Source organism: Leptodactylus fuscus, chromosome 6, assembly GCF_031893055.1.
Source record: "Leptodactylus fuscus isolate aLepFus1 chromosome 6, aLepFus1.hap2, whole genome shotgun sequence".
Classification (NCBI taxonomy): domain Eukaryota; kingdom Metazoa; phylum Chordata; class Amphibia; order Anura; family Leptodactylidae; genus Leptodactylus; species Leptodactylus fuscus.
The window spans coordinates 174,235,972-174,254,150 of NC_134270.1; the positions used below are offsets into that span (position 1 = coordinate 174,235,972).

Sequence of the window (18,179 nt, forward strand, 5' to 3'; positions counted from 1 at the left end):
GACACCTTTTACTGCTGACCGAAGTTGAACTTACCTGCTCTGTGATGGGGAAGAACCGCAGGCCCTCTCAACGGTCCTCTTCCACCCCTCCGGGGACTTCTGGCTCCTCTTCTATCTCCCGCTTCCTCTGGGTGCCGCGCTGTGGGGACTCCTCTGCTCCGGCCGGATCCAAGATGGCGCCCGCTCCTGTAGCCGCTCCACGTGGCCGGCTTCCTGCAGGCTCTGTGCTCTCTCCGGCTGCCTCCGGTGCTGTTCTGACTTCTGCCCTCAGCGATGAAGTGGACTCTAGGGACGTGCAGCCGTGCTCCTCTGCCTCCGGCGGTCTGGATGATCTACATGCCGGGGATGTCTGTCTGCCGATGCACACCTCCGGCGGCCTCTCTCCTCCGGCCTGAAGGATGATGGACAGGTAGGCCGTGGCTCTGCCTCACCCTCTCTGCTGCCTGCTCCCGGGTTGGATAGTGACTGGCCGTCCCTGCCGCCTTCTCCTGCTGCCCCACTGCTGTCCCCCCCCCCTGGAGCCTATGACTGCCTCCTCAGGGTCTCTTGCTTGGGGAGAGGACAGGGCTGACTGGCTCCCCTCTGAGTCTTCCCTCCCTAGGATGGCCTCAACATCCCCCTCATGCCCTGTCCGGGAGACCCTGGCTGTTTTGTGTGTGCCTCCAAGCCCCCTGGCTTCTTACTACACCGACCATGAGGCCCGTGGACTTCCTACCTCACCAGCTGCTCCCCCCCTGAGGACTGACCCCCCTTCTGCCGCTCCCTCCCAGTCTCCCCAAGGTCGTCAGGCTGCTGCTGCTTTCCCGCCAGTTCCCTCTGCCTCACCTACTGCTGCCGCGGTTAGTGGGCCACGTCTCTGTATTGCTTATGACCCTGCTGGAGCTGACGCTTCTTCTGCTTCTGTTTCTGATACCCTGGCTGAACTACGTCGCCTTAGCGCTCACCTGGCGGCGGTCCCTACTAAGTCTGATATGGAGGAATATGTGGTTCGTCTTGAGCAGTCTTACAAATCGGAGCTATCTGCTGTCCGTTCCTCAGTACAACAACTGGAGACCAGAGTGGATTCCCTCGAAGCGTCCTCTGCCTCCCATGATTCCCAGCTCTCTACCCAGGAGGCGACCATTGCCTCTCACACTCGACAGTTGCGGTTCTTGTCTGACATGCTGGATGACTTGGAGAATCGCAATCGACGTAATAACATAAGGATGAGAGGACTGCCTGAATCTGTTGAGTCTCAGCATCTGGATGCTACCTTGCGCACCATCTTCAATTCAATCTTGGGGGCCCCCTTGGACTCGCCCATTGAGCTTGACCATGCGCACCGCTCTTTGGGTGCGCGCCCTCCTGATGACAATAGGCCCCGAGATGTTATTTGCAGGGTGCATAGATACCAGTTGAAGGAAGCGATTATGCGCAAAGTTCGGGAAGTGCCGAAAATATTGTTTCAGGACTCTGAGCTCCAACTACTTCCGGATCTGTCACGCCTCACCCTTGCTAAACGGAGAGCGTTGAAGCCTCTTCTGGATGTGCTCACCCAGCATCAAGTGCCGTATACTTGGGGCTTTCCTTTCCGCCTTCAGGTCCGTCATGGCGGCCGGGTTGTTTCCATGTCCCATCCGGATGAACTTTTCAATTTTGCCTCTGCCCTGGGCCTCCCATCTGTTCCTGCCCTCTCATGGCCTCCGTTTCCTGGTGATCTCCTGTCGGCCCCTCCTGCCCGTCCTCAGCGGCGTTCCGGGAGGCGCCGCAAGACCCGCTCCTCGGTGGAGACGAGCCCGTCCCAGGCTGCTCCTGGCGCTTCTACCTGATTGCTCTGCTGTTTGTGACGGACTTCCTTAGTTTGGACTGCTCTCCCTTTATGTTCCTGGGATATACGTGGGGGGGATAGGGATGTGTGATGCTTATTTTTATATGCGGTGTTCCTGTCCTCTCCACCAGATGGCTCCCCTGTGGGGCTTGTTTCCTCTGATACTTGTGTTCCTGTTCTTATTGTTCTATTTTTTCGGTCAGCATTTTATTCTTTACTAGATGATTTACTGTTTCGGTGTTTTCGCCTGGGGGCCTGGGATGGGGTACCGGCTGCTATATTTGGAAAAGCCCGTTTCCCACCGGGGTCTCCACGCTTTCTGTTTGCGTGGTCTTTGGCAATCTTTTTCTTTGCCGCTTCCCCACCTCTTTGTGTGGAGTTCTTCTCTCCACCCCACTTAGTTGGTTTTGTTCCTTTTGTCCTCCTGTCTTTTGTGTTTCATTCCTGGTTGTTTCCTTCTTTTTCCTTTTCTCTCTCTTACTTGTTTTTCTTAATCGTTTTCTGGTTGTCTTCTGGTTGTTTCGTCCCTTTCCCCTCTCTTTTCTCTCCCCTCGGCCATGTCCTCCGTTAACTTTTGCACCCTCAATGCTCGGGGCCTTAATGTCCCTCAAAAACGTAATCAGATTTTGTATCAGTTGCATAAACAGTGCTCACATGTCCTTGTTTTGCAGGAAACCCATTTTAAGAAGGACCACGTCCCGGACATCCGCAGTCGTTACTTCCCTAAGTGGTTCCACAGCGTCAACCCTGTTGCTAAGTCCAAGGGAGTCTCAATTGCTATCCACCGTTCCTTGCAGCATGAGGTTCTGGACACCTGTATCGACCCTGAGGGTAGGTTTCTCTTCTTGAAATTGCGCACGGGAGGCACGGTTCTTACCGTGGCTGGCTGCTACCTTTCGAATCAGGGTCAATTGGCGTACTGTAGGTCCCTTATCCGCAGATTGGCAGACTTTAGTGAGGGGGTTGTAGTTTTGGGTGGTGATTTCAATTTTGTGCTGGACCCCCATGTTGACTCCTCTCCCCCGCGTCCCCCCCACGCTCCCTCGCAATTGCGCCGTTTGTTGTCGGCCCTTCACAACTCCCAATTGGTAGACGTATCCTACACCCTCTAGATAGGGATTATACTTATTACTCCCCGGCTCATAACTCTTACAGTCGCATTGACTTCTTCCTGACCAGCCATCATGCCCTGTCCTGGTCCCCGGTAGTCCGTATCGACTCGGCCCTTTGGTCGGACCATGCCCCTGTTCATTTGTCCTTGGACATCCCTGGTTTGTCGCGTCGTCCTTTTAACTGGCGCTTAAACGAAGGCTTATTGAAGGACATCTCCTGTGGGGAGGCTGTCGGGGAGGCTATCCGGAACTTCTGGCTTGATCATTCCCTTGACTCTACTTCCCTCCCTATGCAATGGGAGGCTATGAAGTGTGTAGTGAGGGGGGTCCTTATTCAGCATGGCGCTCGTCTTAAGAGGGAGAGAGCCGTTGGGGTTGCTGCCCTTTTGGGGCGGATCCACGATCTGGAGGTGTCCCACAATCAGACCGGCTCCCGTACAACCTTCACTGAGCTTCTTAATGTTAGGGAGGAACTCCGTGCCCTTCTGGACGGGAAATATCTGCGCTTCAGGGATCGCGTTAGAAAACATTATTATGAGTTTGCTGATAAATGTGGTCGTTCGCTGGCTCGGCGTCTCCATCCGCGTGACTCCCCCGCGTATGTTCCGCGCTTGCGTACGGGATCGGGTGGTTTAGTACATAATCCTTCTGACATCGCTGCGGAATTCCGCTCGTTTTATTCCAACTTGTATGATATTCGCGGTCGTTATGCAGACCTAGATCCATCGGCGCTCCGGGATAAGATCCGTCGTTATGTTACGGAGACTGCTCTCCCCTCCCTTTCTAGTGACGATGCGGAAGCCCTTGAGTCACCGTTTTCGTTGGAAGAAGTCGCCGCGGCGATTCAGGCGACGCCTGCGGGTAAGGCACCAGGCCCGGACGGGTTCACTGCTCGTTTTTATAAATGCTTCGGTTCTCTGCTCTCCCCGGACCTGGCACGGGTGTTTAATAGTGTGGGGGAGTCGTCGCCGTTTTCTGCGCAATCCTTGTCGGCTCTGATTACTGTGATTCCTAAGCCTGGTAAGGATCCTGTGTGCCCTGCGAGTTACCGGCCTATCTCCTTAATCAATATAGACGTGAAATTATATGCGAAACTGTTGGCAAATCGTCTTTCTCCTTTCATGCCTGCTTTGGTTCATAGTGATCAGGTCGGCTTTATTCCGGGTCAGGAGGTACGTGATAATGTCTGTAAAACTGTTCTGGCCATCTCTGTAGCCCGCTCCACTAGAGTCCCTCTTTGTTTGCTTTCAATTGACGCCGAAAAGGCGTTTGATCGCATCCATTGGGGGTTTCTTCGGGAGACCCTTGTGCAGATCGGTATTGGTTCCGGATTTTTGGGCAAGATCTTGGCTCTCTACGGGAATGCGTCGGCGCGTGTCCGTGCGAACGGAGTAATTTCGGACCCCTTTTCGGTCCGTAACGGTACCCGCCAGGGTTGCCCCCTCTCGCCGTTGCTTTTTGCTTTGGTGATGGAGCACCTGGCGGTGGCGTTGCGCCATTGCCCAGATGTTCACGGTATACCTCTGGGGTCTCGTGTGGTCAAAGCGGCGTTATATGCGGATGATCTTCTGCTTTATGTCTCCGATCCGCGGGTGTCGTTCCCGGCTATTCTGCGCAAATTTTCTCGTTTCGGTGCCCTTAGTAACTTTAAGGTTAATTTATCTAAGAGTGAGGCCCTTAATGTCTCACTTCCACCCTCTGAGGCTGAATTTCTGGCGCGGACTTTCCCTTTTAGGTGGCAGCCTTCCTCCTTCAAGTACTTAGGGATCCGTATCTCCCCTGATCCTGCTTCTCTATTCCAACTTAATTATCTCCCGCTTTTGGATGCCATTACTACGGACTTGCGCTCTTATGGCGCTCGCCTTCCCTCTTGGTTCAGTCGAATTCATGCCCTTAAAATGGATATCCTCCCCCGGTTTTTGTATTTATTTCAGGCCCTTCCTATCCCTCTCCCACGCACTTTTTTGGCCAAAGTACAATCCTTGTTTGGGAGGTTTGTTTGGGGCTCCTCTCGGAGCAGACTTGGGTTCCGTACTCTCGTCAGGCGTAAGTCCAGGGGAGGCGTTGGCCTTCTGGATGTGCGCCTGTATTATCGCGCCTCGGTTTTGCTTCGTTTATTTGACTGGCAATTCCGTCGCCATGACAAGCAGTGGGTGTCCATCGAATTTGACCTGTTATCATCCTCGCTCTCTTCTTGGCCGTGGATTCCACCGCATTTTCGTCCCAAACCCCCTGGTCTTTACGTTCTCCCTTCACACTTATTGAAGGTGTGGGATTTGGTCTGCTCTTCTTGTCGCTTGGCCCGTGTTCCGGGCCCCTTGACTCCTCTCTTCGGGAATCCTATGTTCCCCCCTGGGTGCTCCGTGGATCGGTTCCTCTGTTAGGAGAGAGAGAATTGTACTCATCTTCAGGAGGTGGCGGGCGACTCCCCGCTCCCTCCTTTTGCCCAGTTCTGTAGTTCTCACCCCGACTTACGCCTCTCGTGGTTGGAATACGCCCAACTCCAGTCCTTTTTGAAGCGGTTCTCGCTTACTTCTCACCTCTCCCCTCCGGCCTTAGCCTTAGAATCCTTAGTTGGGCGACGGACCTCCCCGCCTCGCTCTTTCACTGTTGTATGACGTTCTCCTTTCGGATGTCACTGCAGGACTCCCCTCTTATGTTACTGCCTGGAATTCCGATCTTCCTGTGAGTCTGTCTTCTGCGGATTGGGACAGGTCCTTCTTGCTTTCTCATAAGTTGGCCCTCCCGTGTAGCGCTCAGGAGAAAAATTTTAAGATTCTGTCCCGGTGGTACAGGTGTCTGGTGCTTCTTCATAGGATTTTTCCTGCTGTTTCGGACTTATGTTGGCGCTGTGGCTCCGCTAGGGGTACTATGCTACACATTTGGTGGGATTGTGACGTTCTGCGGCCTTTCTGGGATGCGGTGTTCTCATTGTATTCCACGGTCAGTGGGCGTTCTGTGACTGTTTCTCCTCAGCTGGCGCTTCTGTCGGTCATCCCTGGCAAGCTGTCGGCGATTAAGGAGGACCTCCTGAGACATTTTCTTACGGCCGCCAGGGCTGTTATTCCGAGACACTGGCGCAGCTCCACCCCACCCTCCATGCTTGAGTTCCTCCAGGAGTTTCTGCTTATACAGAGGATGGAGACCCTGGTAGCGGAGGATTCTCCCGCCTATTCCAAGCTTGAACTTCGATGGCGCCCTTGGATTCTGTTCCAGGAGTCCTTTGCTTTTTCTACTGCCTTCGCCTGAGTGTGACATGGCCGTCTGCTTTCCTCCCTCTTTTTCTTTCTTACCTTCCTTTTCCTGTTCTAGTTCTATTTGTGGTCTCACCGTCTTTGTCCTGTGTTTGTTTGTTCGTTCCCTGTCTCCTCCTTATTCCCTTTTTTCTTCTCCTCGTTGAGCTAGTTTTGATCATTGTGGTGAGAGGTCTCCTTTGGCCTTCTCGCCTACTGGTATATGTGCCTTTTTTTATTGATGCTCGATTTATCTTTGTTTATTTGTGTTGTATTTTTATTGAAAATCCTTAATAAAACCCGTTTAAGCATATATTATAAAATACTTGTGTCTACTTATCAGGCTCCTCCACCCTACCAAGCTACTCACTCCATCTTAACTCTCTGCTAAATCTTTCTTGGGATACCAAGATGGATTTATAACACATTACATGTACTTGTAGAAGTTAATGGAGAATGGAAGGAAAGAGTCATCAAGAGAAGGAAGGTGAAGCCCAAAGGAAAAACAGGACATTGTTGCATCTTGAGGCTGTGTGCCCAAGATGTGCCACTTCTATGCCTATTTTCTGGTGGACATAGCTTAGTAAATTTCCCCCTTGAGTCAATGTCCTGAATCTTAAGTGTAGAAGGAAACGTAGATGATAAAATACCAGGCCTGGGAGACTTCAGAAGGGTTCCGGCTCAAATAGGAACAGGACAGCTCCCATGATCTCAATGCACAGGAGCCATCCTGCAACACAATAGCATTAGCTCTGGGTCTCCGCTGTACATTACAGCAGCTACCCAGTAGTTATGCTGGCTACTCTGCAGCAGAACGGCCCCCATCTTTAAAGACTTCCATAAATGCAAATTGGGCATGAAGGCTATGGCCCCATGTAGAGGGCCTCAGTAAAAAAAAAAGCACTTTTCACAGAAAGTCTGCTGAGGTTTCCTCTGAGGACTTTCAGCTTCCACTATACCAATAGGAAAACCACCGGCATTTCTTTAGGTATAATGGACATGCTACCATTTCCAACAATGTGATGGTTTTGTAAATCGCATTGTTTCTACTGTGCATATTTTTCTGCAATGTGTGTATGGGATTTGCTAGACTGTAATACACCATGTAGGGCCCCGGGCTAAAAATTGACATATTCAGAGTAGAAAGAGACAAAGTTCAACAATGTTCTCTGATCTTAGATCGCAACGTCTGTAAGTACCATGTCTATTATTACCTTCGACAAATGCAGACGACCAGGATAAAAATCAGTAGAATGAAAACGCCAACCACTGTCCCCAAAATCAGAGGTAAATTTTTTGTGAAATCTGTAGCACCTGCAAGAAAAAAAGAAAAAAAGAAGCAAATGCAAAAAAAGATAACTTGTTTGTTTTATCGCCAATCTTCATAACCATATAACCGGCAGATGTTGAGCCTCATTAATGGCAAGGAGCGCGCCTCCTTACACTCAACTGGATCGTTCACCTGGAGGGAAATCTACACTAGATCATAGCTAGATTTCCAGGATCATTTATGACAGATTTATGACTTAAAAGATAATAAATCTGGTGGGGACATATGGCCCTGCCCCCTGTACACCTGATCACACCCCCATTTTGGGAAAGGGGCAAGGGCTTAGAAAATAATAAACAGTTGCAATATTTTTGCACAAAACCCCTAATAAATCTACTCCTTTAAGTGATCCAAATCAACTCCACTCAGGCTTCATTATCAGAGGATTAGATACACAGCTCAGCACACACTATCACACATCGGAGGATTAGATACATGGCTTAGCACACAGTATCACACTGTTATGGTCAGCAGGGTTTATTAAAAAAATAAAATAAACCCTACGGAGCCCTCTGGGCCACTGACTGCTAACCAACCTGGTGTGAACACAGTCTAACAGTTCTTGTCACTGCAGCTAAAGTAAAGGACCAGGTGTGCTCTATTACCAGTCACAGAGTCCTGTGCAGTCAGAGCAGCCGCATAAATAAACAAACTGGCTAGCCAGAGACCATGTAAACCCTGTTTGCAGTTGTTCCACCCAGCCACCCAGGCAACTACTGCCAAGCCCACTCCCAGTCACCCTGTCTGAGAAGTATTGCTAGCTGACCCTACTGAGTTCTACCACACACATACAAGGCAGCATGCTGCCTGACTAACAGTGGCATTGCTACCTCAGGGATAATTTACTAGCTAGGGCAATTCTTGTTTACAGGCTGGAACCCATACATATATACACACACACACACACACATTTCAGGTTTTTGAATGTGATCATAGAGCGCCGGGCATCCAGACCAGCCCCCTTATATAGGCAAGGGGCGGTCACCAGCAAATAGCCCAGCTGCCCAATCCGAGCATCCATTGGTCAGCACACATGTCGATCAACCAGTCAACCACACCCGGCTGTTGCAAGGCAGGTTAACCCTTGCAACCCTGGATTGTGCAGAGGAACAGACAGCGACGCCCATATCATGGCCGCAGCTTCTGCACAATCCTAACACACACGTTGGAGGATTAGATACACAGCTCAGCACACACTATCACACATCGGAGGATTAGATACATGGCTTAGCACACAGTATCACGTCAGAGGATTAGATACACAGCTCAGCACACACTATCACACATCGGAGGATTAGATACATGGCTTAGCACACAGTATCACACGTCAGAAGATTAGATACACAGCTCAGCATACAGTATGACACATCAAAAAATTAGATACACAGCTCAGTAGACAGTATTACATGTCAGAGGATTAGATACACAGCTCAGCACACACTATCACTGTAGCTACCACCTCATGCTAAATTTCTTAATCAGGATTCACCAGATGGCAGTATCACTAAGGACAATACTCAGATCATGTGGTTTATACATCTATCAATAATAGGCTACATACATGCTACATCTTTTCTATTATTGACCATAATGATTCTCATTACAGGACACTAAAATTTAATGCAGATCTCCTCCGAGGTGGAGTTTCCAACACGGTTATGAGCGATACATGAATACTGGCCAGAGCTCTCCTCATTGTCCTCTAGGGTCAGAGTCTTCCCAGTCTCATATAGTACAGACTCATCCTTCATCCAGGTGTAGTGAGTTATATTAGGTTGGCTGCTTAGGAAATCACAGATCAATACACTTCGATTCACCACAATTACATCAACTCCAGTTGGGGCATCTAAAGAAGGCATACAAATCAATAAAAATATAATACATGACGAAATACATAGAAGATCTCTACTTAGGAAAAACACAAAAAAAATCTTATTTATTGCAAATTCTTGTGAACTTTAACCGTGCTTCACTTGTGGATTTTTTATTTTTTTTGGCTATTGTGTAGGGACAGTTTGTAAACCCTTATAACAACATGAACCAAGACTAAGTCCACATTAAAGGAGTTGTCCCATCTCAAGGATTCTATCTATACTAGTAGCTTATGCAAATTGAAGACTTTTTCTAAATAGATTGCTTTAGAAATGCTGCTTTGTTTGCCTGTTATGTGAACTTATTCCTCCCATTATTTACACAGCGTTACCATAACCACTGACCTTTGAGATAGGACTTACTCACTTACAGCTCTGCCAGCAGGACAATCAGTTTGCTGATAAAGCCAGGTCTGTTATCTCTCTATGTAAACACACAGATAAGACTGAGTCTGTTCAAACATGTACATATTATCTAATGCGCATAAGTATTGTGATACCTCATTGTCCCATTCAGTAAGAGGAAGGGAGGATACAGGAAGTGGAAAGAAGAGACTGTAAGCGAACTGCTGAAACAGGGAGATGGGAAAACCCTAGGTGCAAAATGGCTGCCAAAAACATCCATTTTCCTTGACCCAAGGGGCACGCATTGTAACAGACTCCCCATTCATTTAGTTATCTGGAGGCGTCCGTGAAAATGGAGAAAAATAAGACACAACCTATATTTTCACAGTCCGTTACAATGAATATGACGGGACCAAACCGAAAGAAGCAAAGGAAGTAATAATATCACAGAAAATTCAACAATATTTTTTTGAGTCAAATTGTTGTATACATACATAGTACAGGTATCTGTGCCGGGGCTGACTCTCCTCTCCCCACACGATTTATGGCAGTACAGGAATAGGGCTCCATGTCCCCGGGCACATTATACACTGTCATCTCCCGTCCTCTGTCTGGTAATCTGGTTTTCCCTTTGTACCATTCATACTCATGTACATCAGGCCTGGAGAAGCTGTTACATTGTAACGTCACGTTGGTTCCTTCTATCACCTCATCCATTCCGATGACGGTGACTGTGACATTTTTTGGTGAATCTGTAGAGAGAAACATTATTATTAGAGATGAGCGAACAGTGTTCTATCGAACACATGTTCGATCGGATATCAGGGTGTTCGCCATGTTCGAATCGAATCGAACACCACGTGGTAAAGTGCGCCAAAATTCGATTCCCCTCCCACCTTCCCTGGCGCCTTTTTTGCACCAATAACAGCGCAGGGGAGGTGGGACAGGAACTACGACACTGGGGGCATTGAAAAAAATTGGAAAAAGTCATTGGCTGCCGAAATCAGGTGACCTCCATTTTAGACGAATAGTGGATTTCAAATCCGGGTCATATGAGAATGTGAACTTTGTGACTATGAGACAGGGATAGCTGTACAGGCAGGGATAGCTAGGGATAACCTTTATTTAGGGGGGAATGTTATTAAAAATAACTTTTTGGGGCTCTATCGGGTGTGTAATTGTGATTTTTGTGAGATAAACTTTTTCCCATAGGGATGCATTGGCCAGCGCTGATTGGCCGAATTCCGTACTCTGGCCAATCAGTGCTGGCCAATGCATTCTATTAGCTTGATGAAGCAGAGTGTGCACAAGGGTTCAAGCGCACCCTCGGCTCTGATGTAGCAGAGCCGAGGCTGCACAAGGGTTCAAGCGCACCCTCGGCTCTGATGTAGGAGAGCCGAGGGTGCACTTGAACCCTTGTGCACCCTCAGCTCTGCTACATCAGAGCCGAGGGTGCGCTTGAACCCTTGTGCACACTCTGCTTCATCAAGCTAATAGAATGCATTGGCCAGCGCTGATTGGCCAATGTATTCTATTAGCCTGATGAAGTAGAGCTGAATGTGTGTGCTAAGCACACACATTCAGCTCTACTTCATCGGGCTAATAGAATGCATTGGCCAGCGCTGATTGGCCAGAGTACGGAACTCGACCAATCAGCGCTGGCTCTGCTGGAGGAGGCGGAGTCTAAGATCGCTCCACACCAGTCTCCATTCAGGTCCGACCTTAGACTCCGCCTCCTCCGGCAGAGCCAGCGCTGATTGGCCGAAGGCTGGCCAATGCATTCCTATGCGAATGCAGAGACTTAGCAGTGCTGAGTCAGTTTTGCTCAACTACACATCTGATGCACACTCGGCACTGCTACATCAGATGTAGCAATCTGATGTAGCAGAGCCGAGGGTGCACTAGAACCCCTGTGCAAACTCAGTTCACGCTAATAGAATGCATTGGCCAGCGCTGATTGGCCAATGCATTCTATTAGCCCGATGAAGTAGAGCTGAATGTGTGTGCTAAGCACACACATTCAGCACTGCTTCATCAAGCCAATACAATGCATTAGCCAGTGCTGATTGGCCAGAGTACGGAATTCGGCCAATCAGCGCTGGCTCTGCTGGAGGAGGCGGAGTCTAAGGTCGCTCCACACCAGTCTCCATTCAGGTCCGACCTTAGACTCCGCCTCCTCCGGCAGAGCCAGCGCTGATTGGCCGAAGGCTGGCCAATGCATTCCTATGCGAATGCATACTTAGCAGTGCTGAGTCAGTTTTGCTCAACTACACATCTGATGCACACTCGGCACTGCTACATCAGATGTAGCAATCTGATGTAGCAGAGCCGAGGGTGCACTAGAACCCCTGTGCAAACTCAGTTCACGCTAATAGAATGCATTGGCCAGCGCTGATTGGCCAATGCATTCTATTAGCCCGATGAAGTAGAGCTGAATGTGTGTGCTAAGCACACACATTCAGCACTGCTTCATCAAGCCAATACAATGCATTAGCCAGTGCTGATTGGCCAGAGTACGGAATTCGGCCAATCAGCGCTGGCTCTGCTGGAGGAGGCGGAGTCTAAGGTCGGACCTGAATGGAGACTGGTGTGGAGCGATCTTAGACTCCGCCTCCTCCAGCAGAGCCAGCGCTGATTGGTCGAGTTCCGTACTCTGGCCAATCAGCGCTGGCCAATGCATTCTATTAGCCCGATGAAGTAGAGCTGAATGTGTGTGCTTAGCACACACATTCAGCTCTACTTCATCAGGCTAATAGAATACATTGGCCAATCAGCGCTGGCCAATGCATTCTATTAGCTTGATGAAGCAGAGTGTGCACAAGGGTTCAAGCGCACCCTCGGCTCTGATGTAGCAGAGCTGAGGGTGCACAAGGGTTAAAGTGCACCCTCGGCTCTCCTACATCAGAGCCGAGGGTGCGCTTGAACCCTTGTGCACACTCTGCTTCATCAAGCTAATAGAATGCATTGGCCAGCACTGATTGGCCAGAGTACGGAATTCGGCCAATCAGCGCTGGCCAATGCATTCTATTAGCCCGATGAAGTAGAGCTGAATGTGTGTGCTAAGCACACACATTCAGCACTGCTTCATCACGCCAATACAATGCATTAGCCAGTGCTGATTGGCCAGAGTACGGAATTCGGCCAATCAGCGCTGGCTCTGCTGGAGGAGGCGGAGTCTAAGATCGCTCCACACCAGTCTCCATTCAGGTCCGACCTTAGACTCCGCCTCCTCCAGCAGAGCCAGCGCTGATTGGTCGAGTTCCGTACTCTGGCCAATCAGCGCTGGCCAATGCATTCTATTAGCCCGATGAAGTAGAGCTGAATGTGTGTGCTTAGCACACACATTCAGCTCTACTTCATCGGGCTAATAGAATGCATTGGCCAGCGCTGATTGGCCGAATTCCGTACTCTGGCCAATCAGCACTGGCTAATGCATTGTATTGGCTTGATGAAGCAGTGCTGAATGTGTGTGCTTAGCACACACATTCAGCTCTACTTCATCGGGCTAATAGAATGCATTGGCCAATCAGCGCTGGCCAATGCATTCTATTAGCGTGAACTGAGTTTGCACAGGGGTTCTAGTGCACCCTCGGCTCTGCTACATCAGATTGCTACATCTGATGTAGCAGTGCCGAGTGTGCATCAGATGTGTAGTTGAGCAAAACTGACTCAGCACTGCTAAGTCTGCATTCGCATAGGAATGCATTGGCCAGCCTTCGGCCAATCAGCGCTGGCTCTGCCGGAGGAGGCGGAGTCTAAGGTCGGACCTGAATGGAGACTGGTGTGGAGCTATCTTAGACTCCGCCTCCTCCAGCAGAGCCAGCGCTGATTGGTCGAGTTCCGTACTCTGGCCAATCAGCACTGGCCAATGCATTTCTATGGGGAAAAGTTAGCTTGCGAAAATCGCAAACTGACAGGGATTTCCATGAAATAAAGTGACTTTTATGCCCCCAGACATGCTTCCCCTGCTGTCCCAGTGTCATTCCAGGGTGTTGGTATCATTTCCTGGGGTGTCATAGTGGACTTGGTGACCCTCCAGACACGAATTTGGGTTTCCCCCTTAACGAGTTTATGTTCCCCATAGACTATAATGGGGTTCGAAACCCATTCGAACACTCGAACAGTGAGCGGCTGTTCGAATCGAATTTCGAACCTCGAACATTTTAGTGTTCGCTCATCTCTAATTATTATGGGTTAATTTGTATAACACCTATTAGACATCATCTACATCAATCCTCCCATTCACAAAGCGAGATATCTTATCGAAGAAGACAACAAAGAAAAGACATTAAAATAAACATTTTCAATGATTAATTTTTTTTTTTTACTGTTGATATCAATCTGTACTAGATTAACCAATTGTAGAAGTTTGGGTTATCCCTGCTACTGTACTGTACTGTTACATCTGTACAAGAGTCCTACGGACTGGAAAAAGAAAGAAATGGAAACAAAATACATTTTTGGTTGAATCACAAAGAATCTGAGTGAATTGGTGAATGAGGTGAATGAGTTGAATGAGTTGAATGAGTTGGTGTGCAATCTGTGAAAATATGGCTAGCATAGAGGCATAGAGCCTTAGAGTAAGGCCTGATTCATATCTGCATTGGTAATCCATTTGGGGAGTCTGCACGGGGACCCCCCTGAACAGATTACCAAACGCATTGGCAAGCAGTGTACAGTGAAAGCACAGACATGGGGACAGGAAAGGAGACCTTGAAGTACTTTTCTGTATGCATGTTCCATTATAGTCTATGGGGTCCATGTGCTTTCACTGCACATTGCTTAACAATACATTTGGTAGTCCGTTCAGGGGTGATAGTCTAGGGATCTGTAATATTCCCACCTACAGTATGGAAGCAAATGTAACTATAGTGCTCATTGTGACCGATTGCCAATTATACGTACAGTTGATGTTCAATGTTCCTAATTCACTAAAGATTCTTCCATTAGGATACGTAACGTTGCATTGAACAGAACTCCCGTCATCCACATAGGAAGGAATATAAGTAAGTTCTGATTCTTCTCTCCAGGATCCTTCAGAAATATTCAGTGATTTCTTTATAACTTGTCCAGGTTTGTTCCATTTTAGGGATGGAGGTCTGAAGCCGCACGTATGAATAACACTACAACTTATAGTGGCGGCTTCTCCTTCCTTCAGGGTTCTAGACACATGGAGGTCAATGTTCACTGTATCTGTGAAATACCAAGTTATATACATTACTCATTCTTTGGTTACAATATGTCCATCTACAGAGATTGTATTTACTAGATCTACTATAAAGACATTGACGTAATCTTCTCTACTGGAAGGAGCAATCCTAAGACCCTCAGCAGTCACAGCCAACTGGTGTGGTAGACGTCTGTCTCTGCTGGTAGGAGTAACAATTACAAGTAATTATGTTTCCATTGATTGACTCTCCAATCTTATCCCTTTAAGAGGCCGTTCTCAATTTTTATAATATTGGAGGCCCCACATGGGGGAAATGCTGCATTTTTATTGCAGATTTTGCAGCATTTTTTTTTTTTTTTTTTGTTAAAAGCCAGGCGTGGATTGAGCAAGAGGTAGAAGTATAAGAACTTCCTAGGTACAGTATTTGCTATTCCTTCTGTGTCTACTAGTAGGTTTGGCTCAAAATAATGCTGCAAAATCTACAACAAAAACTGCATTTCGGCAACGTAGGGCATCAGTCTTAGACATCATGGGTAGCTCAGCTTTGTTACGGTATGGTTATGCACTTCATTTCAGTACATGAATTGACATTATGATGTAATCATCATGTGACCTGTGATTGGTTGGGACTTGTTAGATAGCAGAGGATCGCCATTCTTATCTGCATGTCTACCCAATCTGATGAAGGGGTGACATTTTGTAAACCCCAAAACGGGTTATCAATTGACACAATGAAGAAATGGATTCAAGAGGCAATTCATGTACTTTGATGTTCTTCTGATATCCTCTATGTGGGCACAACATGGCACCAACTAAAGGCTAGAATCCAAGAAGTCATCCTAAGTATCAAAAATATTAATCAAATAGAAATGGACAATTCCTAAAAAAGCAGCCATTTTCTTGTAGAGCGGGCATGCGCAGTCGGCTCTGCCTAGGCCGGATGCCTAGCAGACTGAATTCAGAGCCGGAAGACGCCGCGGGGACGCTGCGCAGGGAGAAGAATCCAGCCCGACCCTCACTCATGGACTTGGTAAGTAGAATTTGATCGAATGTTGCATAACCCTGAAATGAGCATTTCCCCCCATAGACTATAATGGGGTTCGAAACCCGTTCGAACAGTTGAACAGTGAGCGGCTGTTCGAATCGGATTTCGAACCCCGAACATTTTAGTGTTCGCTCATCTCTACCAATTATCTATTTACTTGCAGAGACAATTAATAAAGGTTGAATTTTACTTTTTTATAGCTCCCTCGTCAGTCCTATCTTTTCCCTTCCTTTTTTTTAATGTCTATAATGAGACAACACAAGGGAGGAGATTTCTGGGGGTTCCTGGAGTTACATTATATTTACCTGTGACAGTCAGTTGTAGGGATCTACCCTGTAATGTATGTGCATTTAGATCTCTTGAGATGTATGGGATATATTGACCACCATCTCCTTCTCTCACAGGGTTTATCCACAGGGTACAGTTCTCTCCTAGTGCATGAACAAGTCGATCTTTGTACCAGTCAGTATCTCTAGGTAAGCGCCATCTAGTGCTGGAGTTTCCTGAGTCCCCGTCAGGATGATATGTACAAGGAATCTCCACACAGGAGCCGATCAGAGCCGTCATTGTAGAAGGGAACGTCCATCGCTGACATACAGAACCCAGATAGAAGCCTGGAAACAATCAGCAGGACATGAGGCCGGAGTCACAGAATCTCATTCTATCGGATTATTCTGTCATTGTGAGACTATTTACCTTGACAGATGAGGAGAAGATAAATCTGCTTCATAGACTCCATTCTGGATGAGGTTTGTTGGTGTCTAAAATAGAAATGTCAGTAATAGACGAGTAAGATGTGAAATAGATACAATAACAAAATATACACTGCTCAAAAAAATAAAGGGAACCCTTAAGCAACACAATGTAACTCCAAGCAACACTGACTGACAATCACTTTCACCTGCTGTTGTGCAATTGGAATAGACAACAGATGGAGATTATTGGCAATTATCAATACACACTCAATAAAGGAAGGCTCTGCAGGTGGGGACCACTGACCACATCTCAGTACCAATGCTTTCTGGATGATGTTTTGGTCACTTTTGAATGTTGGTTGTGCTTTCACACTTATGGTAGCATAAGACGGACTCTACACCCCACACAAGTGGCTTATGTAGTGCAGCTCATCCAGGACACATCAATGTGAGCTGGGGCAAGAAGGTTTGCTGTGTCTGTCAGCGAAGTCCAGAGGATGGAGGCGCTACCAGGAGACAGGCCAGTACACCAGGAGACATGAAAGGGGCTGTAGGAGGGCAACAACCCAGCAGCAGGACCGCTACCTCCGCCATTGTGCAAGGAGGAACAGGAGGAGCACTGCCATAGCCCTGCAAAATGACCTCCAGCAGGCCACAAATGTGCATGTGTAACCCATTCAAAGGGGTTACTAATGATTATCTGGCCATAGGAGTGCTTTGCATGTTCTGATTGTATATGTTGTCATGTTCATACTGTATTCATTTATGAGGTGTTTTCAAGCTATTGTTCTCTGGTATCACTTGTCCTGGTGAGTTGTGATCCCCATGGCACCACACAGTATAGTGAGCAGATCTGTAGCTGGAACAGGAAATAGTCACAGCAGAGATAGGAGGTAGTATTCTGTAAGCAGCCAGGGAAGAAGCAAGTAGTAGTGTGGCAGTAGCCATTTTGTGTTTCAGACACTGTGTGCTTTGAGGAAATGCCACAGCAGCAGGGGAGAGAAGCTATGACAGCGCTCTGCATCTCTATAAATAAGAGGACAGGATTACATCAGGCTAAGCAGAGCTATAACCCTGGCAGCCTGCACCTACTTCTACAAGGTAACTGAACTCCTGCAGGGAACCAGAAGCTGGACCGGCAGGCATCTTAGGCTCTCTGCTAATGCATGGGAAGGTGTCAGCCAGCTACAAGCCACTGTAACACAGCTCACTGCTACAGGACAAGTGACCAGCAGATGCCTGTTACAATAAAGCAGTGAGCACTTCTACTGATCCTGGCCTGGACATTGCCTTCCTTGTAGCTAAGCCCTGGGCACAAACTCCTAGTTGAAAGGGAGCACTGACACCCACTTACCATCTCAGCCCAGGGACCTCAATACTCCAACTGGCATCACATCTAACTGACTCTACCATTACCTTGTGCACCTCTCCTGGGAGTTCTGATGCCTATAAGGTCACCAGGACAGTGCAGTTTCCTGCACGGTTCTCCTGGGGTGGTCGCACATGTGTCTGCACAAACGGTTAGAAACCAACTCCATGAGCATGTTATAAAAGCCCAACATCCACAGATG

At 48.0% G+C, this 18,179-nt stretch overlaps 2 protein-coding genes across 2 annotated transcripts in view; both read right to left on the bottom strand.

The window, feature by feature from the left end:
• Positions 1-18,179, bottom strand: part of LOC142210152 (myelin-associated glycoprotein-like) — a 426,670-nt gene that overhangs the window by 168,094 nt on the left and 240,397 nt on the right. The gene's annotated exons all lie outside the window — the stretch shown is intronic.
• Positions 9,093-16,652, bottom strand: LOC142209171 (B-cell receptor CD22-like). The gene is made up of 5 exons (XM_075278102.1): positions 16,610-16,652; positions 16,219-16,527; positions 14,604-14,891; positions 10,193-10,450; positions 9,093-9,328 (listed from the first exon to the last, which is right to left on the bottom strand). The coding sequence occupies exons 1-5, from the start codon at positions 16,650-16,652 to the stop codon at positions 9,093-9,095; spliced, it is 1,134 nt and encodes a 377-aa protein (XP_075134203.1).

Bases quoted from the DNA above. Each gene is read 5' to 3' on its own strand.
- LOC142209171 (XM_075278102.1), bottom strand. From the start codon at position 16,652: ATGGAGTCTATGAAGCAGATTTATCTTCTCCTCATCTGTCAAG. The intron at 16,528-16,609 runs GTAAATAGTCTC...GATTGTTTCCAG, and splicing joins TCTTCTCCTCATCTGTCAAG to GCTTCTATCTGGGTTCTGTA. The intron at 14,892-16,218 runs GTAAATATAATG...GGTATTTCACAG, and splicing joins CCTACAACTGACTGTCACAG to ATACAGTGAACATTGACCTC.